Source organism: Schistocerca cancellata, chromosome 7, assembly GCF_023864275.1.
Source record: "Schistocerca cancellata isolate TAMUIC-IGC-003103 chromosome 7, iqSchCanc2.1, whole genome shotgun sequence".
In the NCBI taxonomy this organism is placed as follows: Eukaryota; Metazoa; Arthropoda; class Insecta; order Orthoptera; family Acrididae; genus Schistocerca; species Schistocerca cancellata.
Genome location: NC_064632.1, coordinates 277,888,338 through 277,912,004, shown reverse-complemented (window position 1 = coordinate 277,912,004; position 23,667 = coordinate 277,888,338). Strand labels below are relative to the sequence as shown.

Here is a 23,667-nt window from a genome sequence, read left to right as displayed (position 1 = left end):
TTATCAATAGCAAGATTAGAAAATGCAGGTTAAGATTCTATGGGCATATTAAAAGAAACATAAGTATTATTTCACACATCCATCCCACATGATGCCCGACCCCGTTCTCATATGCATTGAAACAGCTTGGACACAGTGCATAGTCAGCAGCATGACAGACCCACAGAGTTTGGGAGATGGAGAGAATGCTCATCTTAGACTGATACAGTATTTATCAAGAGTAACTACTCCACGAACCCAATTTCTTGCTTTAACAGCTGAAACAAATTTCTTGCTTTAACAGCTCAACAGAATTTTATGAGTATGTGATCAAGAGAACTATATCAACAGATCTTGTAGATCCCTTTGGAATTACCATTTCCCAGCAAGCTGGAGGAAAATTAGGTAGCCTATAAGATCACAAGAGGACAGTAGAAAGAGCTTAGTACAGTGGCGATAGAGTCACGGTGCGGTGAGGCACCAAGAGGTGCAGTGATGAGGTATTGCACCCCTGTGCAACTACACCCATGTACAACTATCCAGAGATACTTAGAAGTACAGAGGTACTGTTGATCCAGACTCCTTCTCCAAGGAAGATTGTGCCTTTACTTATTGGGCTGCTTTGGTCATTGAATATTTCATAGGTAAAGATACGCATCATATGTCATGGACAATTTCGACTCCAGAACTAACTCCTGTAAAGCATGTCAACATTCACAGGGTGGTAAAGACAGGAAGGGGGAGGTGGAGGGGCAACCACCATTATGGGTTCTTTCTTAGCTCTAAACATGTTCTCATAAATAGGATCGACTACCAAAAGGCTTGAGCCACTTCATAAGCATCTCATTTTGATACCAGAAATGTCATGTTGAATGGGTAACCACAACGTCTTTTAACCACTTTCTTTTCCCTCAAATCACTGTTTTTCATGGTGTGTTTTAAGGTTTAAACCCAAGTTGACAATTTCAGATCATAACTTAATTTAGATGATGGTGTCCACTATGTCCTTCCCCCATGTGGCTGTGACATCATTCTTTGAAGCACATGTCTCTATTGTGTTTTCCAGCTTTGATGGATGAGATCACAGGCACACCTTGGCAGGTTCAATGTCAATTCTAAAGCCTTATTTGCACTGAAATCTCCATCCCTGTTAGTAATGTTTCCCAATATCATTATGTTGATATATTTCTTAATTACACTGCATCAGATACTTTGATCCTGTACAGTGACACTAGTTTTGTCATATTTAATGATTGTATTCCTGGTTGTATTTGGTAATGGTTGATTTGCTTGTCTATGTGAAGTGTGTTTCATATGTCCCTTAGTTTATTTTACACAATGGAAACTCCAGGTAGGAATATAAAAAAATGTAGTAAAAGACAAATTGCTGCTTACTGTACAGACTTAACAAATGTCTTCTTTACTGTAAGTACCAACCTGTCTTTTCTGACATTGTTATTTTTTCCTCAACTGGTTTTGGTGCTCTGTTATATATTCAACCCGACACACTGGCAACAAATGTGATGTACACCTGGTTTTTGGACATCTGGATCATCTTTAATGTCACCATTGTTGGAAGGAGTTAAATGCATTTAGAGAACTTACCACAGTACACTACCTATGTAAACATTTCTAAAGATTAGGGTATATAAGCAACCCATGGTTTTTTTCTCTGTTCTTGGTCTCAGTCTCCTTCACAGGAATTCTTGAAATTGTCCACAATGATCAGTTAATCAAAATACCCATTTCTTCCGTACACTATACCTATGTCTTGTGTTCTGTGCCAAGGCTCTTGTTGTTGTTGTTGTTGTTGTCTTCAGTCCTGAGACTGGTTTGATGCAGCTCTCCATGCTACTCTATCCTGTGCAAGCTTCTTCATCTCCCAGTACCTACTGCAACCTACATCCTTCTGGATCTGCTTAGTGTAATCATCTCTTGGTCTCCCTATACGATTTTTACCCTCCACGCTGCCCTCCTATACTAAACTGGTGATCCCTTGATGCCTCAGAACATGTCCTACCAACCGATCCCTTCTTCTAGTCAAGTTGTGCCACAAACTTCTCTTCTCCCCAGTCCTATTCAATACTTCCTCATTAGTTATGTGATCTACCCATCTAATGTTCAGCATTCTTCTGTAGCGCCACATTTCAAAAGCTTCTATTCTCTTCTTGTCCAAACTATTTATCGTCCAAGTTTCACTTCCATACATGGCTACACTCCATACAAATACTTTCAGAAACGACTTCCTGACACTTAAACCTATACTCGATGTTAACAAATTTCTCTTCTTCAGAAATGCTTTCCTTGCCATTGGTAGTCTACATTTTATATCCTCTCTACTTCGACCATCATCAGTTATTTTGCTCCCCAAATAGCAAAACTCCTTTACTACTTTAAGTGTCTCATTTCCTAATCTAATTCCCTCAGCATCACCTGACTTAATTCAACTACATTCCATTATCCTTGTTTTGCTTTTGTTAATGTTCATCTTATACCCTCCTTTCAAGACACTATCCATTCCGTTCAACTGCTCTTCCAAGTCCTTTGCTGTCTCTGACAGAATTACAATGTCATCGGCGAACCTCAAAGTTTTTGTTTCTTCTCCATGGATTTTAATACCTACTCCGAATTTTTCTTTTGTTTCCTTCACTGCTTGCTCTATATAGAGATTGAATAACATCGGGGAGAGGCTACAACCCTGTCTCACTCCCTTCCCAACCACTGCTTCCCTTTCATGTCCCTCGACTCTTATAACTGCCATCTGGTTTCTGTACAAATTGTAAATGGCTTTTCGCTCCCTGTATTTTACCCCTGCCACCTTCAGAATTTGAAAGGCTCTTCTTACCTGATATTAAATATTAATAGCATGTTACTCCAAAATGTTCATTCATTCATGTTCTATGTCATTAAACAGAATCATTACAACAATGTGGAATGAGTTGAGGTACACACTAATAACTCCAAGCAGGCACTAGGAATTGCAATAATAACCAACTTCCATTAGCATTGTGTGTGTGTGTGTGTGTGTGTGTGTGTGTGTGTGTGTGTGTGTGTGTGTGAGGGAGGGGGGAGGGGGGAGTGTATGTGCTCAAGGAGGCATTCCAGTTACCAAGTTTCAAGTTCTTATTTTTTGAGTGTGCATATTGACAACTCAATGCTTCTGCTTTTCAGTGACTGGTCCCATTTGTGTACTGAAAACTGTTTGGAAAACTTAATTGTTATATCTCTCTTGCATGGATGGAGCTCTGCTTTCATAAAGGGAAGAAAATCACATTGATTAATTACACCATATGAATAAAACTGAACTCTGAAGAGGGATCATAAAATAAGAGTCCAACACGGTTTATTACTAGGGCCCCTCTTGTTCCTGAACTTTAAAAATGACAGTCCATTAACTTAAAAGGACTGTTTAAAAGTCTGATGTTTTCTGATGACAGAAACATACTAATGAATACCCAGAACTCAGTTATATGACAATAGTGCAGATGATGCTGAAGAGGGCTACAACTGGTTCACAGGTAATGTAACAGGCATTAAGGATTGAAACTCCTGCTAGGAATATCAAGAATGCAGGAAAAGGCAGATTGCCACTTACCATAAAGAAGACATGTTAACTTGCTGGAGGTGGTGGTGGTTGTTGGGATGTTTAAGGGGGACTAAACAGCTAAGGTCATCAGTCCCCCATTCCAAAAACAGGCGAGACAGAAATTTGCGGAGCAGGTAAAACCACAAGGGGAAGGAGACTCCCCCCCCCCAGGCACTGAAAGAACACAAATGTGGCAATGAACACTACAGACAAGAAGAGTACAGATGAACACCAGACAGAAAGAAACAGAAGAAAAGAATATGGCCAGAGACTGGTTGACTGACCAAGAGAACAAAAAAAAGGGAAAGAGTCAACCATCCGACTACACACTAAAATCTGCAACCAATGATGAGAGACTTGAGGACAAGAGACACAGAAAGGGAAAGGTGCAGGACCTCCCTAAATGGAACCATAAAAAGGACTACCACAGATAAAATTTAAAACGTTGTCAGCCATGGAGGCATCGTCGCATAAAACCAAAGGCAAATTGCCCGGGAGATTAAAAGAGTGCCGGAGGGTGCGTAGTCGGGGACACTCCAACAAAATGTGGGCGACCGTCAGCCGGGACCCACACAGACACGGGGGGATCCTCCTGACGCAAAAGATGGCCGTGCGTCAGGTAGGTATGGCCGATGCGGAGCCGACACAGGACGACAGAGTCCCTGCGAGAAGCCCGCAGGGAGGACCTCCACACATCGGTCGTCCCCTTAACAGCCCGCAGTTTATTCGGGGATGTCAGGCCACACCACTCATCATTCCACATCCCAAGCACCTGACGGCGCAACACCAACTGCAGATCACGAGCCGGGAGGCCGATCTCCAAAGCTGGGGCGTCGATCGCCCCTTTGGCCAGCCTGTCGACACGTTCATTCCCCAGGATGCCAACGTGACCTGGCGTCCAAACAAAGACCACCGAACGACCAGAGTGGGTAATGGCAGAAACAGACTCCTGAATAAAGGATACCAGAGGAGAAGAGGTATAGCAGCGGTCGATAGCCTGGAGGCTGCTCAGGGAGTCACTGCAGATGACGAAGGACGTACCTGAGCAGGAACGCATATGCTCAAGAGCACGCAAGATGGCCACCAGCTCTGCAGTAAAAATACTGCAGCCAACCGGCAAGGAGCACTGTTCAACATGGGCAGCGTGAGCAAAAGCGTAGGCAGTGCGACCATCAACCAGGGAACCATCAGTGTAGACAGTCTCACAGCCCAAAAATGAGGCAAGGAGCGCAAGAAAACGGCAATGGAGGACCACAGGTGGAACCGAGTCTTTGGGTCCCTGTGCCAAGTCCAGACGGACGGACGGCCGGGGCATACACCAGGGAGGCATAGGTGCACGGACCCGGAAGGGAGGCAGAAGAGGGAATGACCCCAGTTCCGACAGCAGGGAATGTACGCGGACAGCTATGGAAAGCCCAGACCTAGGTCGCCGTTCGGGCAGATGGAGGACCATGGCAGGGAAAAGTAGGCGACGATTGGGATGGCCCGGCGAGCAATGCACGTGGACAGCATAGTTGGCGAGCAGTCGATGGCGGTGAATCCGCAGCGGAGGAACCCCGGCCTCCACCAGTCGACTATCCACGGGGCTCGTACGGAAAGCGCCAGTTGCAAGCCGAACCCCACAGTGGTGTATGGGGTCCAACAACGTCAACACTGAGGGTGATGCAGACCCATAGGACAGGCTCCCATAATCAAGCCTGGACTGCACAAGGGCTCTGTACAATCTCAACAGTGTGCAGCGATCTGCACCCCAAGACGTGTAGCTCAGGCAGAGGCGGGCGTTGAGGTGCCGCCATTACTTTTGCTTCAGCTGAGTAATATGAGGAACCCATGTGAGCCGGGCATCAAAGACGAGTCCTAAGAAGCAGCTAGTGTCCACCACTTCAAGTAGGTGGCCGTCGAGGGAAAGTTCAGGATGAGGGTGGACCGTCCGACGACTGCAGAAGTGCATAACTCGAGTCTTGGCTGCAGAGAACTGAAAACCATGAGTCAGAGCCCACGATGCTGCCTTGCGAACGGCAACTTGCAGCCTGCGTTCGGCGACTCCCATAGTCGTTGAGCTAAATGAGATGCAGAAGTCGTCAGCATACAAAGAAGGAGACACCGACGACCCCACGGCTGCAGCCAGACCATTAATGGCCACTAGAAATAAGGAGACGCTCAATACCGAGCCCTGCGGGACCCCATTTTCCTGTATATAAGATGAACTAGAGGCGGCACTGACTTGCACCCGGAAAGAGCGGCGCAATAAAAAGGTTTGAAGAAAAGCCGGGAGCTGACCACGAAGACCTCACTCATGCAACGTAGCAAGGATGTGATGCCTCCATGTGGTGTCATACGCCTTCCGCAGACCAAAAAAGACAGCAACAAGATGCTGACATTGGGCAAAGGCCGTACAGATAGCAGATTCCAGCCGCACCAAATTGTCCGCAGCAGACCGGCCCCGACGGAAGCCACCCTGGGATGGAGCGAGGAGACCGCGCGACTCAAGGACCAAACACAAACGCTGCCCCACCATACGTTTGAGAAATTTGCACAAAACGTAGGTGAGGGTAATGGGACGATAGCTGTCCACCGCCAGTGGGTCCGCACCGGGCTTCAAGATGGGGACTATAACACCCTCTCGCCATTGCGATGGGAACACACCCTCGCTCCAAATGCAGTTGAAGATGTTGAGGATGTGTCTCTGGCAGTCCCTGGAGAGATGCTTCAGTATCTGTGCGTGGATGCAGTCTGGTCCTGGTGCTGTATCAGGGCAATCGGCGAGGGCAGCGAGGAATTCCCTCTCGCTGAAAGGAGCATTGTATTTTTCAGAACGACGCGTGTGGAATGATAACGGCGTCATCTCGGCTTGCTCCTTTAGAGAGCGAAAGGGGGGGGGGGGGGGGAGTTGCAGTCGCAGAGCTCGTAGCAAAGTGCGTGGCAAGGTGGTCAGCAATGGCGGCAGCGTCCGTGCAGACAGCGCCATCCAGGAAGATCCCAGGGACACCCATAGGGGTCTGGTATCCATAAATCTGCTGGATCCGGGACCACACGAGCGAGGGGGAGACACGGGAGCCCAAGGATGAGACATACCTCTCCCAGCACTCCTGCTTATGCCGTGCAATAAGATGATGGGCCAAGGCACGGAGCCTCTTAAAGGCGATGAGGGTCTCCAGAGACGGGTGCCGCCTATGACGCTGGAGAGTCCGCCTACAGTTGCGAATAGCCTCAGCAATCTCCGGCGACCACCAGGGTACAGCCTTCCTCCGAGGGAGGCCAGAAGAGCAGGGGATGGCAGCCTCGGCCGCAGAAATGATTGACGTGGTCAAGACACGGACCACCTCGTCAATGTCACCCTGTGGGGGAGACTCAATGGTGGCAGCGGAAGTAAAAGCCGGCCAGTCAGCCCTGTTGAGAGCCCAGTGGGGCAGGCACCCAGAAGAACGACACTGGGGCAGTGTCAAATAGATGGGAAAATGGTCACTACCACACAGGTCAGGATGCACTCTCCAATGGAGGGATGGGACAAGTCCGGGGCTGCAAAGAGAGATGGCCGAGAACGAGCCATGGGCCACACTGAAATGAGTGAGAGCACCGGTGTTCAAGAGGCTAAGGTCGAGCTGAGCCAACACATGCTCCACGGCATGACCGTGGTCATCGGAGACAGTCCCACCCCATAGAGGGTTGTGGGCATTGAAATCGCCCAGAAGCAGCAATGGTGGCAGGAGTTGAGCCAGCAGCGCAGCCAAGATATGTCAGGGGAGCTCCCCATCCAGAGGAATGTAAACAGAGCAAACCATAATAGCCGGCGAGAGCTCAACCCTGACAGCGACTGCCTCTAAAGGCATCAGAAGGAGTACTGGCGAGCTACAGACAGAGAGGTGAACAAAGAGGCAAACTCCACCTGACGCTCGTTGACAGGCAGCGCGGTTCTTATAGTATCTCCGATAACTGCGAAGGGCAAGGGTCTGCATTGCTGGAAACCAAGTTTCCTGCAAAGCAATGCAGAGAACCAGGGAAACACTCAGAAGCATCCGGAGCTCAGGCAGGTGGTGGAAATAACCCCCACAATTCCACTGGAGAATGGAAGCAGTAAGGGACTGGGAGGGCGTGAAGGCGACAGAGGCAGACGGCGCCTCAGAGCCAACTGCCGCCACCGGGGGAGAGTCAGCTGTGTCCATAGGAAAGGCCCCCAAGGGTTCCGTGAGGGCGAGATCCGCGGCAAAGGCGAGGATCTCCACCTCATCCCCGGAGCCAGAACTATTTACAGCAGGCGGTACTGAAACCGCCGGAATGTCCTTCTTGGACACGTTCCTTCTTCCCGCGCCTGTCCTTAGGGTTAGAGGGCTGGGAGAGCTTCTCTGAAGGAGCGTCGGAGGCTGACGACGACGCAGAAGCCCTACGACCAGCAGGTGGTGGAACCTTCAGCCACTGGCTGACATCCGGCTGGATAGGAGAAGAAACGGAGGAAGGGAGAGCCCCAAGGGACCCCTTCTGCGAGAGAGGAACCGGCAGAGGCAACGCCGGCAGAGAAGGAGGGGGAGGGATCGAGCCCCCCAGTTTTTGAGCAGATGTTACTCCCGAAGTAAGTGTGGGGGGAGCGACATAAGAGGGTTTGCCCGCAACTGCTAAGGGGGCAACAGAGGAAGGCTTGCCCCCCAGACACTAGTGGGGGCAGACAGAGATGCACGGCCCCGAGGGCCCACTGAAGGCGGCACAGATGAGGCGACAACCGCCGCTCGCGAGGGTGACGATAACGTGGATGCAGCATAAGATGTTCGAAGGGAAACAGGATACAACCTTTCAAATTTCAGTTTTGCCTCTCGATAAGTAAGCCGGTCCAGGGTCTTAAACTCCATTATCTTCCGCTTCTTATGAAGAACGGGGCAATCCGGCGAGCATGGAGAGTGGTGCTCTCCACAGTTGACACATACAGGCGGAGACGAGCATGGAGAATCGGGATGAGAGGGGCGTCCGCAATCTCAACATGTGGCGCTGGATGGGCAATGGGAGGACATATGCCCAAACTTCCAGCACTGGAAGCACCGCATCGGGGGAGGGACGTATGGCTTGACGTCACAACGGTAAACCATCACCTTGGCCTTCTCGGGTAATACAGCACCCTCGAAGGCCAAGATAAGGCACCGGTGGCCACCCTGTTAGTCTTGGGTCCACTATGTACACGACGGCCAAAATTCACACCACGTCGTTCCAAGTCGGCTCTCAGCTCGTCGTCGGATTGTAACAATAGGTCACGATGGTAAATAAACCTGTGGACCATATTTAAGCTACTGTGGGGAGTGACAGTAACAGGGACGTCACCCAGCTTATCACACAAGAGCAACGCTCGTGACTGCGCTGGGGAGGACGTCTTGAGGAGGATGGACCCATTCCTCATTTTAGACAACCCCGCCACTTCCCCAAACTTATCCTCCAGGTATTCCACAAAAAACAGAGGCTTCGTCGTAAGAAAGGAGTCACCATCAGTCCTGCTACAGACAAGGTATTGTGGTACATAAGGCTCCCGCTTGGCACTAGATCCGCGTCCCTTCCACGGCGCAGCCAACGAGGGGAAAGACTGAGGGTCATATTGCGCAGCATCAAAGTCAACTCTGCCTCGCTTAGAGATGCTGGTGGCCATGTGACCACCAGCTTGGTGTGATTTATTGCGCTTCATTGTGCCATGTCCGCCCAGGTGCCACCTACTCCGAGCGAGGGCTCTCCCCAAGGGCGCTACCCAGCCAAAGCAACGGGTACCTGGCCGATTTCCCATTGCCCGGAGTCCCCGTGCCCCAGACAAGATGGGCACATACTCCTTGGCACGCATGGGGAGGAAACAGCTCTGGCATCTGTAGTGTGATCCCTGCGTGGTCAGGGGGCTACCACCAAGAGGGAACATGACGACCCCACCACAACGGACTGGCTACCGTGCTGGATTTTAGGTGTTGAAAGGGTCCACAGCTGCCGTGGGCACTAAGAAGGGGATTGCACACAAGACGATAAGGAGGCAACCCAGAAGACGTTGGGTGGAAATCCCGCCACACGACAATAGGTAGCATGCAAGATGGTGGTGTATGATGGACCAATAGAAAAACACCACATAAGGCGTCCTTCCCCAAATGGCACGCACTAACAACAGAAATTTGGAAAAACGGAGGTCAAACCCAAGAGGGGACCATCACATAAGATCGAAACGTTTGAGACTCCTTTTAGTCGCTTCTTACGACAGGCAGGAATACCGCGGGCCTATTCTAACCCCCGAACCTGCAGGGGGTTGTTAAGTTGCTGACAGGAAAATTAAAAGACACTTATGCACATCTTTCAGCCACAGCCATCTTCAGAAAAAGAGAAACGCACACCATTCATTCACACAAGCAAGAGCACATCGCTCGAACATAAATGCCAACTCCAGCAGTTCGAGCCAAAATGTATTCCAGCCAAAGACGCCACAGTTGGCGGTCATGTGTGCATGAGGTGAGCTTGCGTATTTGTATGAATGGTGTGTGTTTCTTTTTTGCTGATGATGGCTGTGGCCAAAAGCATTTAACATGTCATCTTTATGGTAAGTAGCAATCTATCTTTCCCTACACTGTTGATTATTTTACATAGTTCTTAGTCTGTTGTCTTACTAAGTTGTCTTCAAGGATAATTCAGTTAAAGTAAATTACGTATTCAGTATAAGTCAGTTGTAAAATTACTGTGTAAAGTAGATAGTAAGTAGATAGTATCTTGCAGAGCCCTCTTCAAAGATCTTGGAATTCTTACAACCACTCCCCAACAAATATTCTCGTGACTAGCATTTTTGTTAGAAATAAGAATTTGTTTCAGATGATTTTGCTGTAGAAAAACAAAAGTAGATAGGAAAATAATGTCTAACAGGAAGACATTTACAGGAACTTCATATGTTAATATACATTATTAATATTGCAGTGAAATGTAAGCAAAGAAGATTGTCCAATAACCAGAAGTGTGGCATGTGGTTATGTGCTACTCATCAATTGTCTAAAAAGGAGTAATCACCTACCCTCATGTTTGTTTATTTAGTATTGTGTAACATATTATATACAACCAAATTTAAAAAGCCAATTAATAATTTGGAATTCCCAAAGAGTGCTTGTGATTAGACAGATTATGAATATTACTTTATACACTACTGGCCATTAAAATTGCTACACCAAGAAGAAATGCAGATGATGAACAGGTACTCATTGGACAAATATATTATACTAGAACTGACATGTGGCTAAATTTTCACGCAATTTGGGTGCATAGATCCTGAGAAATCAGTACCCAGAACAACCACCTCTGGCCGTAATAACGGCCTTGATATGCCTGGGCATTGAGTCAAACAGAGCTCGGATGGCAGCTACAGCTGCCCATGCAGCTTCAACACGATACCACAGTTCATCAAGAGTAGTGAATGGCGTATTGTGACAAGCCAGTTTCTCAGCCACCATTGACCAGACGTTTTCAATTGGTGAGAGATCTGGAGAATGTGCTGGCCAGGGCAGCAGTCTAACATTTTCTGTATCCAGAAAAGCCTGTACAGGACCTGCAACATGAGGTCATGCATTATCCTGCTGAAATGTAGGGTTTCGCAGGGATTGAATGAAGGGTAGAGCCACGGGTCATAACACATCTGAAATGTAACATCCACAGTTCAAAGTGCCATCAATGCAAACAAGAGGTGACCAAGAAGTGTAACCAATGGCACCGCATACCATCACGCCGGATGATACGCCAGTATGCCGATGATGAATACATGCTTCCAAAGTGCGTTCACCACGATGTCGCAAAACACGGATGCGACCATCATGATGCTGTAAACAGAACCTGGATTAATCCGAAGAAATGACGTTTTGCCATTCGTGCACCCAGGTTCGTCATTGAGTACACCATCACAGGCGCTCCATCCTGTGATGAAATGTCAAGGGTAACCGCAGCCATAGTCTCCGAGCTGATAGTCCATGCTACTGCGAATGTCATCGAACTGTTCGTGCAGATGGTTGTTGTCTTGCAAACATCCCCATCTGTTGACTCAGGGATCGAGACATGGCTGAATGCTCTGTTACAGCCATGCGGATAAGATGCCTGTCATCTTGACTGCTAGTGATACGAGGCCATTGAGATCCAGCACGGTGTTCCGTATTACCCTCCTGAACCCACCGATTCCATATTCTGCTAACAGTCATTGGATCTCAACCAACGCGAGCAGCACTGTCACAATACCCCAAACCGCAATCGCTATAGGCTACAATCTGACCTTTATCTAAGTCAGAAACGTGATTGTACGCATTTCTCCTCGTAACAGGAGGCATCCCAACAACGTTTCACCAGGCAACGCTGGTCAACTGCTGTTTGTGTATAAGAAATCGGTTGGAAACGTTCCTCATGTCACCACGTTGTAGGTGTCACCACCGGTGCCAACCTTGTGTGAATACTCTGAAAAGCTAATCATTTGCATATCACAGCATCTTCTTCCTGTTGGTTAAATTTCGCATCTGTAGCATGTTATCTTCGTGGTGTAGCAATTTTAATGGCCAGTAGTGTATGCTGATGCTGAAAAAAGTTATTTATATTTTCTACAGACAAATATAATATAAATGAGATACTGCCAGAATCCTTCATTTTGTAGTAAACTGAACTTTTAAATTCATTGTGTTGTCATTTTTCATAATTTTTCTCCTAAATGTATATCATCTACATGAATTTATATTTTTACTCCTCAAACCTAGGAAATCAGATCTCAATCATCTTTTGTCTGCTAAATTCTGCAATTGTAAAATTTATGCCATTCATTTACCTTCAGATCAGCTACAAGTGCCCAAGAACTTATGAAGTGTTTCTTGAGTGTGTCCATGACAGAAGAAGCAGACAGTGCACCTTCTCTCAAGGACCGACCTGAGCCTCAGCACGATTGGTCATCTAGGACACCCCAGAGAACAATGCAGTGTAACGGCTTTTGCGTCAGCTGAGAGAGCACCACTGCTTCCTTAATGGGATGATATTTGACCTATTGCATGACCACATTAATCAGGCATTAGAAAGAGGAACACATAAAAATAAAGATTACATAAAACAGGCAATTCAAAGTGTGAATGTTAAATATCAAACTGAAATCATGTGATATAAAAGAAGAGTGACTACCTTAAGAGACAACCAACTATTACAGGTCTGACAGACATGAACAGAAAAGTATTAAGAGCTTCTTTCATTCTTAAAAATTCTCATTCGCAGGAGAAGATGAAAGAAAATATCAAGAAAATATCTACAGTAAAGAAAGGAAGGGGAAGATACTAAATCCTAGAGAGAGAAAAGCTGTTGAGAGGCTCCACTGTACTGAATGATCTGCAGGCAATAACTACCTCATAGAGAAGAAATAAATCGTGGAGTGCCTACAACAGCATAAAAGAAAGTGCAGCTGTTTTGCTTTACAAGTTTTTGGGTTTGAAACAGAGTTATTTTCTTCACATAATATTTTGATAACTTCCCTAGTTGGCTTCCTTAGCTGTTAATACAGATTTTGTTGCCTGCTGTGTAGACTGTGTTGTGCACTTAACTAGTGACTGTCTCCTGACAATGACAAAGGAAAAGTTTCTCAGGCACTTTAGATGAAACAAAAACCAATGCCAAACCATAAAATAATGTTATAAGTAAGGCAAACATATTAAGACAGTATCCTTTACCAAAAAGTCTTACTTTTGAGGGGAGGCACTGGGGGAGGGGGAGAGCGAGCGAGAGAGAGAGAGAGAGAGAGAGAGAGAGAGAGAGAGAGAGAGAGAGAGAGAGAGAGAGGGGGGGGGGGGTGGGGGGAGTGTTTCACCAGGGTTTAAGCAAACTGAGTGCAGGATCAAATGTTTTAGATACATTAAAGCCTGTTTTCTTTGTAATTAAATTATCTGCTATTCTAATCTCTAGTTCCTCCTTTATTGCACAGCCCCTGATGGAAAATGTTGACAGTAACCTCAGAATTTCTCATATGATATAGTTACTGGTAATGAAGTTTATCTGAAACATGCTGCACGATTATTGTCAGATCTTTGAAGGATTTTGAAGTGGTACAAAAACTGGCCACTTGCATTAAATGTTAAAAAAATTAGAGTTATGCACTTAAAAAAAATTTTTCTAGTTCATGGAAGTATATACCGTCTATGCAACTAACTGAAGGCAGTTTGTTTATTGCCATACACATTTTGCAGAGTCCATTTGCAGAACCACTTAATTTTCTGAAAGACATTATTTACAATTTCTTGATACCTCCCCAGTTAGAGGACTCTGCTGATTTTTGCTGACTATCTGTACTGTTGATTTCTGCCTTCTGCATTCTTTCACTTAAATATGAATTAAACCATTCTTGCACTGTCCCGTTCATGCCACAATACCTAAGTTTATCTAGATGAATGTCATGATCCACACAGTCAAAAGTCTTTGAGAGTTCACAAAATATCAAAATGGGTGATGTTCAGTTATTCAGAGCATATAACATTTGATCAGCAAATGCATATATTGCATTTTCTGTTGAAGAGCCTTTCTGAAAACCAAACTGACATTTTTCAATACTTCATTTTTACAAATATGTGGAACTACTCTTGAATGCATTACTTTTTCACGAATTTTGGATAAAGCTGTCCAGACGTGAGATTGGGCAGTAGTTGTTAGCATCTGACCTATCCCCTTTGTTATGCAATGATTTAACAATAGTATATTTTAGTCTTATCTGAAAAAATGCCCTGTTTCGGTGAGTTACTACATTATGTGGCTGAGAATCCTACTTATTTGTTGGGAACAAGCTTTTAGTACTCTTCTGGAAATGCCATCAATTCCATGTGAACTTTTAGTTTTGATGAATTTATTATTTTCCTAATTTCATTAGGAGACGAGAATTACAACAGGAATCAGTCAATTACTACAAATACCTGGGTGTAACAATTTATGGGGACATGAAATAGAAATATCAGACAGAATGGCAAGGAAATTCCTGGCAGAATGTAAATAAATTAGGGGTAGAGGAGACAACTCACTAGATAGAGGAAGTGTGACAGGCACACAAAAAGGAATTAAAACCTTGCTAGCTTTTGGACTAATCCTTTAAGAAGCTAGAGTTCACCTAAAATGCGCACACGTGCCCCCCCCCCCCCCCCCCCCCCCCACAAAACACATGCACCACAGAGTGTGTGTGTGTGTGTGTGTGTGTGTGTGTGTGTGTGTGTGTGTGTGTGTGTGTGGCGCGCACGCGCGCGCTACTACATTGTGCCAGGAGCACACAATGTCTGCAGTTCTGTGTGCAGTTTGGTAGGCTGGGGTGAGGGGTTCTGCTGTGTTGTGTGAGCAGAAGGAGAAAAAGAGATTGGAAGGGATGGCTGACAGCTTGAATGGAAGCATCAAGTGTACAGGACAGGGATGCGATACACAGGCACTGGAGACAACAATTTTGTGTGACGCACAGTAAAATGGAGGAGTGGATTTGGAGGGGGTGCAGAACAGCAATTTATGTGGGAATGACCACCAACCAGCTGTCCATCAGAATGAAAGGCCACGTCCAAACTGTGGCAAAGAGTAGAGTTGACCACCCGGTTACAGAACACAACATGCTCAGTTCAATCGCTACTTCATACCCCATGCCATCTGTATCCGTTCCCCATCAACAGTTTTCTGAACTTTGTAGATGGGAATTACTCTTTTAACTCTTCTTTTCCTACAGTAATCCTCATGGTCTCAACCCCAGCTAAGACACAGCACCCTGTACCCTCCAGTCCCTGCTTCCTCTGTCCAGCACCCATCACAATCCACTCCTCCACGTCATCATCGTCACAGTGACATATTAACTCACTGGCTCCAGTGCTTGTCTACCGCATCCCTATTTGGTACATGTGCTGCCTCTCCCTCACCCCTCTTTACTTACTGAACTTGAGAGAGAGAGAGAGAGAGAGAGAGAGAGAGAGAGAGAGAGAGAAGAGAAGATATTCAAATGTATGTGAACTCCTAGCTCAAGACAAGAACTCATGCACAAGCTAGTAAAGTTCTCTCCAACACATCTGGTGCTCTAGCAATCCCTCTGGGATAAACCTCCACTAACCCGTTCCCACGGCCTCACCTCACCTTTTCCCTTCTCTATCCTGTCCACATTACTCCTCCTCTGTTCAAAATCATGTAGTGTCCTTCCCCCCCCCCCCCCCCACTCTCCTCCACACCCCCCCCCTTCGAATCAACCCCTCTCCCCTCCCTTTCTCTCTTCATCTTCACCTTTCTCTTCTCTTCTTTTTTCCTCATTCCCCTCAGTTCTCCGCTCTCCCTCTTCCTACATCTCCATATTTTTTTTCATCTTGTTATGGTGCCACAAAGTCATCTGTTCAAAGACCTGCCTCTTTCCCACTACCGCCTCTCTAACTCTCAGCTCAGGCAACTGCTTTCAATAATCTAGTGTCAGTGACTAGTCTTCCTGTGGTCATGAGCATGTGCATTTGGGTATCAATGTATTTGTGTCTGTGAATGGGTCTACTAATGTTAGAAAAAGAGAAAGTTCTTGAAACCTAGTGTGAATGCTGTTTTCCGTTACATGTTTCAGTGCTCCACACATCAGTCCACAATGGGTGAGCAGTTGCCTTCCCCTGATTTTACATATTGTTCTGTCCAGGAATTCTCATTATTCTTTTACATCTTTGTAAAACTGTTCTTATAGTCTGTCCAACATATAATGTGCCACTTTTTTCCTTTTTTTTTTGATTCATCCTAAATTTCTGAGACATTATTTTACTGTTTGATGGTTTATGCAAACAGTAACTAGGATGGCAAGCGGCACGTCCACATCACAGTTTGGTTTTTTCCTTTTTTCTTTTTTGATTCATCCTAAATTTCTGAGACATTATTTTACTGTTTGATGGTTTATGCAAACAGTAACTAGGATGGCAAGCAGCACGTCCACATCACAGTTTGGTTGGAGTTGAAACAATGAGCAACAAAACGTGCAGTTGACAACTGAGGAAGAAACCTGTAATGTCAAAAAATTGTAACAATGTTACTGTAGGAATGGATTTCAGAAAGATAATTTGTGCATCTGGTGGAAACTGTAATAAAAATGTTTCTTCCATTATACTTTAGTTAGCTTATCAAATTTCTACAAAATTTTTATGTATTTGCTAGCCCTATGTTCAACGCATATTGAACATGCCACCTTACATTACGCACCTCTTTAAAAGGGAACATGGCTTTTTCAAGCATATCTTCAGCATCTTCGTCTGATATTTGTTGATCCCATTTCACTTCAGATGGTGTCAGTTGCTGCTCTCTAACATAAAAATATGGCAATTAATTGCAAATCACACTGAACTTCAGAGAATAACCATAATTAAGAAATACAGAATCTTTTTAAAACTAATGAAAACATTGAGACGTATTGTCTTCTCAGTTATTGGAATGACATTCCTGTTTACATGCCAAAACTATGAAAATAAAGTTCATTAAAAACCTTATGGTTATGCTGCCGCATCATCACATACAATACTAAAATAAGTGATGTTTCAAATTTGCAACAGCAGCCTTTCTTAGAGCTTAGACGGTTTATGCTGCAATTCTGTCAGTCTCGTAAGACCACCAATTTACATTTTTTAAGTTTCTACTGGCCTTAAAATATCATCGGTTTTAGTGAAAAGGAGTTAGAGGAAGGTATGGGAACCTGTTCTTGTTGATAATTAGTAGCTTATTGTGAACTGGCAATAAGCTTGTGCAGGCTGTGCTTTCCTACTGGTAGTCACAGAAATTTGATGATTTGATGACAGTTCTATGTGGTCAGTTTATGTAAAGCAGTCATCATAGTCTCCAGTGAGGCCTCTGTGCAATTACCACATGTGGCCCATGGTACTGGGATTGCTGGCAGGATGCAGATAGAGGAAATTAAACAGAGCAGCGGCTGGTAACACACTTACTTAACGTCAAGGGCATTGGCAAAAGTGTGGTCAACATGCTTCATGAGGAGGCATCAGACCAATTTTCCAGAGCTGCCACAAAATCCAGGATTTGGTAGGATCTGCTAATGATGCTGTAAAATCTTTTCCACACTGCAGGTGCAAACAAGGTATACTGTGTATGCAGTGTGAGCTAGGTGGGGGAAACTACTAGATCTTTCAGCACCCACATGGAAGTGCACTAATGGTAAGTTTGATTGGGGCAGTGCAATAGACTGGTTCTGGCAGAACACCATCTCTCTAGTAAGTTCGAGGAAGCCCGAGTGCTTGTGAGGCAACTGTGGATGCTCACACACAACTTGACAGGTACACTTCACGTCTTTAAGTAGCCTAACAATCTCAATACCTGATTGCCAGCAATTCCAGTATGATGAACCACAAATAGTCGCTGTTAGATGTCCTCACCAGACACTGCCACAATTATCTCAAACTGTTGAGAGAGCTGGCATAATATTCCTATGACAACACAGTCTCCAAAACCATGCTGCCTTTTTGGAGTAGGATCAGCAAGTTTCTTAATCTCTGTTTAGTTTCCCATACATCCCCTCCCTCTGTTCTGACTAACCAGTGGAATTTTGGAGCCAATAAAAATGAACATAATTGTCATTGGTACTTTTATGACAATGATAGAAAAAACAATACATTGAACTACCCACTGCCAGCAGAAATGCCCTGATGAGGATAGCAACAAGACAACCAAAACATCAGTTATTTTAGTACTTTGTATTACGACACTGCAGCATAAACAGAAGGATTTTAATGAAATTGATACCAGGTACAGAAGTCTGCATATTTATAAAAAAGGAAATAACTGAAGGGTTGATTAAAATGGGAAGTAATGGAGGGGGCTCAAATATTGAGGAAACAAAAGATGTGATTCTGTCAAATGAGGACAGGATCTAAAAGAAACCAAACAAAAGCTAATAACAATACAGGGAATGAAATTTGAATTAAAATGATAAATAACTTATGAAGTAGAGAAGAAATGGTGGGCTGAGAAAAGCTCTTCTTGCTCCAGTGAAGCAGCTCCCCCCCCCCCCCCCCCAAGAAGTATGCTGTATGTTATGTGGCTATGAAAAAATACATAATCAGAACTAAGTATCACATTATTACTAATGTGTGCTCGAAATTTATGTAACCAAGTACATGATTCTTGGTAATTTAATGCATATTGTGTGTGTGTGTGTGTGTGTGTGTGTGTGTGTGTGTGTGAGTGTTAGTACTGCGTAAACTGAATATTGCATTTTCAGTATTACTCTGATTTGTACTCAATCCATTGTCTTTAAACCACGTACCGCAAATTCTTAGACTGGCTTTGCTTTGTTCCTTTAGGTCCTGTGTGTCATTTCCAGTTGCAATGAAAGTGTTATCACCACCATCCAGAACAGATTTAAATGGCACGATACTAGGCAGATCATTAGTATAAATTATGAACAATAAGGGTCCCAGCACAGAACTTACACACACTTCTTGAAATATTTAGGATTCCAGAGTTTGTATCATTAAAGTGTATCTACTGTCTGAACCTCAAATGCTACTTTATAAGTACTGTAAATTGTAAAATGATTCACAAATTCGCTGCACTGCCATTGCCAAACAGTACTATAATTATTACTTGTTTGTTGTCAATGCAGCAGATATAGACAAGAATTTCCCAGGTACAGGCTAACAGGATTACTATTCTCAAGTCATCACATACAAATTATTTAAAGGGGTTATTCATCTGCAGTGAATTAACGCCAACCACAATATGAGATATAAAGATTAATTCCAATAAAGGCTTATATTTGTATCCAGAATAAGAACATTGGTACACTCATTTAAGTAAACCATCCTAAAACAGTATCAGTAGTGTGGAACAGCACATGCAAGGTCAGGAATGAACATATCATCATTACATTACATTGTTGTAAGTTTAGTCCAACCCCTCGTCCAAGTTGTGGGAGATGGGCAACAGCATGAAGTAGGGGATTGCCTGTAGGAGTGAGGTACAGTGGGGACTGTCTCCCATGACCACTACGGTAGCTGTGAAGGACCTACAGGAATCCTGAAAAGTGATGGCTAACAGGGCTCTAGTGAAACTATGATAGGCCCAGCAAGCCAGTAGTGGATTATGATTTCTGATTTCAAAAATAGAATGAGCCTCGGAAAGGGTGGATTTAATCACTGACGAACTGGCTATAAACAAAGACTAAGATTTGGAACATTAAATATACAAACATTGACTGGAAATGTGGAGGAGATGCTAGACATGATGGAAAGAAGGAAGGTAGGCCTATTGGGATTAGCTGAAACGAGATGGAAAGGAGAAGGAAGGAGAGAACTGAGGAAAGGCTACTGACTGCATTGGAGTGGAAATGAGGAGGGAAGGAGAAATGGAGTCTGAGTAATGGTAAGAGAGGATGATGAAGACCAAAATTTCACTCAAGGGGCAACCATAGAGGTAATACAAGAGTATGCGCTGCAAGTGGGTTGCACTTCTGAGAAGAAGCAAGAATTTGAAGAGGAAATGCAGAAGCAGATGGGAAGGAAGAATATGATAGTGATGGGGGATTTAAACACACACGTTTGAAGAGGAAGACAAGGCTGCGAAGTGTGCTTGGACCAGAGGGTTGCGGCTGCTGAAATAAGGAAGGTGAAATAGAGTTCTGTCAAATGAATGGCTTGCTGGTTGGGAACTCTTGGTTCAGGAAAAGAGAGAGCCACAAGATTACTTGGTACAGTCAAGACTTAAAAAGAAAGTCGATAGTTGACTACTTCCTGTACGATAGTGAGATGAATAGGGACATAATTGGCATTAAGGTAATGCCATCAGAGGCCTTGGATAGCGACCACAGTTTGCTGGTAATGAACCTGAGAGGGACTAAGGATAATAAAGGGACAGAAAACCAGGAAAAATGTATAAGGGTAAGGAATTTGAAGGAGGAAGAAAGCAGGCTACAGCACCTACAAATAGCAAAGGAAAGCATCCCAAAGTATGAGCAAAAATGGTTGAAGAGGAATGAGTAGCTTCAACGTAACATTAGTAAGTGCGGCGGAAGCAATATGCCGGAGGACAAGCAACAAAAAGAGATTGAAAGAAACACCCTGGTGGGATGATAAAACAACGGATATAGTACAGAAGAAGAATAGAGCCTTTAGGGTATAGTTCCAGAAGAGAACAGTAGAGACAAGAGAATAGTATGAGGCAAGAAAGAAAGAAGCAAAAAGAGTGGTGGTGGAGGAAAGAAGAAAGTGCATGGAACAGGGGACCAGGATGATGAGGAGGCTAGTGAAGGTTCAAAGTTGTTATACTGGAATATTAACAGGAAGAACGGTATGACAGATTATGCTTGAATGGTGAACAAAATTGGACAAGATCAAGAGAATAAGGAGGAACTCAAGATTATGTGGAAGGAGTATTTTGAAGAACTCCTAAACCCGAATGGGGACCTGGATGAGGAGGAACAAGCTGAGGAGGAAAAGCAAATAGAAAAAGACCTTACATGGGGGGGGGGGGGGAAGTGGAAGAGGCATTGGGCAAGATGAAGGGAGGGAAGTCACCAGGTCTGGATGAGTTAAGTGTAGAGATGGTGAGAGCAGAAGGAGAGGTGTGGATACAATGGCTATATCGAGTAATGGAAATTGTGCGGAGACAGAAGATGATCCCAGAAGACTGGAAGAAGGGAATAATTGTCGCGATCTTTAAGAAGGGAAATATAAAAGAGTGCAAGAACCATCGGGGGGATAACACAGAGTCATTGTGCAAAGATTTTTGAGAAAATTTTGGAAGCACAAATTTGGGCAAAATTAGAAGGAAGAATGAGAGAGGAGCAACATGGCTTCAGAACAGGAAGGCCCACAGTGGATCTAATTCTGGCTATAAGACAACTGCAGGAACAGCCCTATGAATATGGAATAGATCTACTAATGACCTTCCTGGACATTGAAAAAGCGTATGATAGTGTATGTACAAGCCCTGGAAAGCCCTGGAGAACAGAGGAGTAGCAAAACAGATTATTTGGATGATAAGGAAATGTACCATGGAAGCTGTGTGAAAGTGGGAGAAGAGAGATCGGCTTGGATTGAACAGAAGAATGACTTGAGGCAGGGAAGTGCACTTTCACCATTACTCTTCGCTGTAGTGATGGATGATATAATGAGTACAGTAGCACAAGTAATTGTTGAAGGAAGATGAAAGCTATGGTGTTTGCAAATGATCTGATGATTCAGGGAATGAGGAGGAGGAAGTGCAAGAGCAGTTGGACATATGGGAATGACCATTACGAGAATATGGGATGAAATTTAGTATAAGTAAGAGTGAGATTATTATCACAACAAGAAAGAATGAGAGGAACAACTGGAACAACAATTTGTGGGGAATGATTGAGGAAAGTGGAGAGTTTCAAGTACCTAGGAAGCCTGATACAGGAAGATGGAAGAAACGACAGAGAAATAAATGAGCAGGGGAGAAAAGCAGAAGCATTTCGGAAGAGTGTCAGAAGCCTGATATGGAGCAAGGATGTACCCCAAATCAGTAAAAAGGTTATATACTGGTCATACTATGTCCCAGTCCTGACATATGCATCAGAAACCAGGGTTAAGAAAGGAAGAGAGAAAAGCAAAGTACAAGCCAGTGAGATGAAATTCTAGAGAAACAGTATTGGAGTGACAAAGATAGACAGGGTAAGAAATAAGAGGATCATAGAGTTAATGAAGGTGGAACCATTACAGGAGGCGACAGAGAAACCAAGGCTGAGATGGTATGGACGCGTTAAGAGAATGGAGGAGAAGAGGTACCCAGGAGGGTACACGAGATGAAACTGGAAGGAAAGAGACCAAGAGGAAGACCGAAAGACAGATGGCTGAAAGGAGTAGAGGAATTCATCCAGAAGAAAGGAGAAGACTGGACCAAGATGAAGACGGAGAGATGGTGATAAGACAGAAGACAATGGAGAGGCCTATGTTCCATACAGACCCAGTCAGAGGCTGGAAACTGTCCAAGATGATGATGATGATGATGATGATGATGATGATCTACATCTACATTTATACTCCGCAAGCCACCCAGCAGTGTGTGGCAGAGGGCACTTTATGTGCCACTGTCATTACCTTCCCTTTGTGGGAAGAATGACTGCTGGAAAGCCTCCATGCACACTCGAATCTCCCTAATTTTGCATTCGTGATCTCCTCGGGAGGTATAAGTAGGGGGAAGCAATATATTCGATACCTCATCCGGAAACGCACCCTCTCGAAACCTGAACCGCAAGCTACACCACAATGCAGAGTGCCTCTCTTGCAGAGTCTGCCACTTGAGTTTGCTAAACATCTCTGTAACGCTATCACACTTACCAAATAACCCTGTGATGAAACGTGCTGCTCTTCTTTGGATCTCCTCTATCAACCCGACCTGGCACGGATCCCACACTGATGAACAATACTCAAGTATAGGTCAAACGAGTGTTTTGTAAGCCACCTCATTTGTTGATGGACTAAATTTTCTAAGGACTCTCCCAATTAATCTCAACCTGGCACCCACCTTACCAACAATTAATTTTATATGATCATTCCACTTCAAATCGTTCCGCATGCATACTCCCAGATGTTTTACAGAAGTAACTGCTACCAGTGTTTGTTCCGCTATCATATAATCATACAATAAAGGATCCTTCTTTCTACGTATTCGCAATACATTACATTTGTCTATGTTAAGGGTCAGTTGCCACTCCCTGCACCAAGTGCCTATCCGCTGCAGATCTTCCTGCATTTCGCTGCAATTTTCTAATGCTGCAACTTCTCTGTATACTACAGCATCATCTGTGAAAAGTTGCATGGAACTTCCGACACTATCTACTAGGTCATTTATATATGTTGTGAAAAGCAATGGTCCCATAACACTCCCCTGTGGCACGCCAGAGGTTACTTTAACTTCTGCAGACGTCTCTCCATTGAGAACAACATGCTGTGTTCTGTTTGCTAAAAACTCTTCAATCCAGTCACACAGCTGGTCTGATATTTCGTAGGCTCTTACTTTGTTTATCAGGCGACAGTGCGGAACTATCGAACGCCTTCCGGAAGTCAAGGAAAATGGCATCTACCTGGGAGCCTGTATCTAATATTTTATGGGTCTCATGAACAAATAAAGCGAGTTGGGTCTCACACAATTGCTGTTTCTGGAGT

At 44.6% G+C, this 23,667-nt stretch overlaps 1 protein-coding gene across 1 annotated transcript in view; it reads right to left on the bottom strand.

Annotated features, from left to right (window-relative positions):
- Positions 1–23,667, bottom strand: part of LOC126092404 (selenoprotein N-like) — a 169,455-nt gene that overhangs the window by 1,373 nt on the left and 144,415 nt on the right. The window contains exons 7-8 of the mRNA XM_049907977.1: positions 16,733–16,830; positions 12,351–12,560 (exon numbers count right to left, since the gene is read on the bottom strand). Of these exons, the coding sequence (XP_049763934.1) occupies positions 12,456–12,560; positions 16,733–16,830 (203 nt within the window). The 3' untranslated portion in view covers positions 12,351–12,455. The remainder of the gene's footprint in view (positions 1–12,350; positions 12,561–16,732; positions 16,831–23,667) is intronic.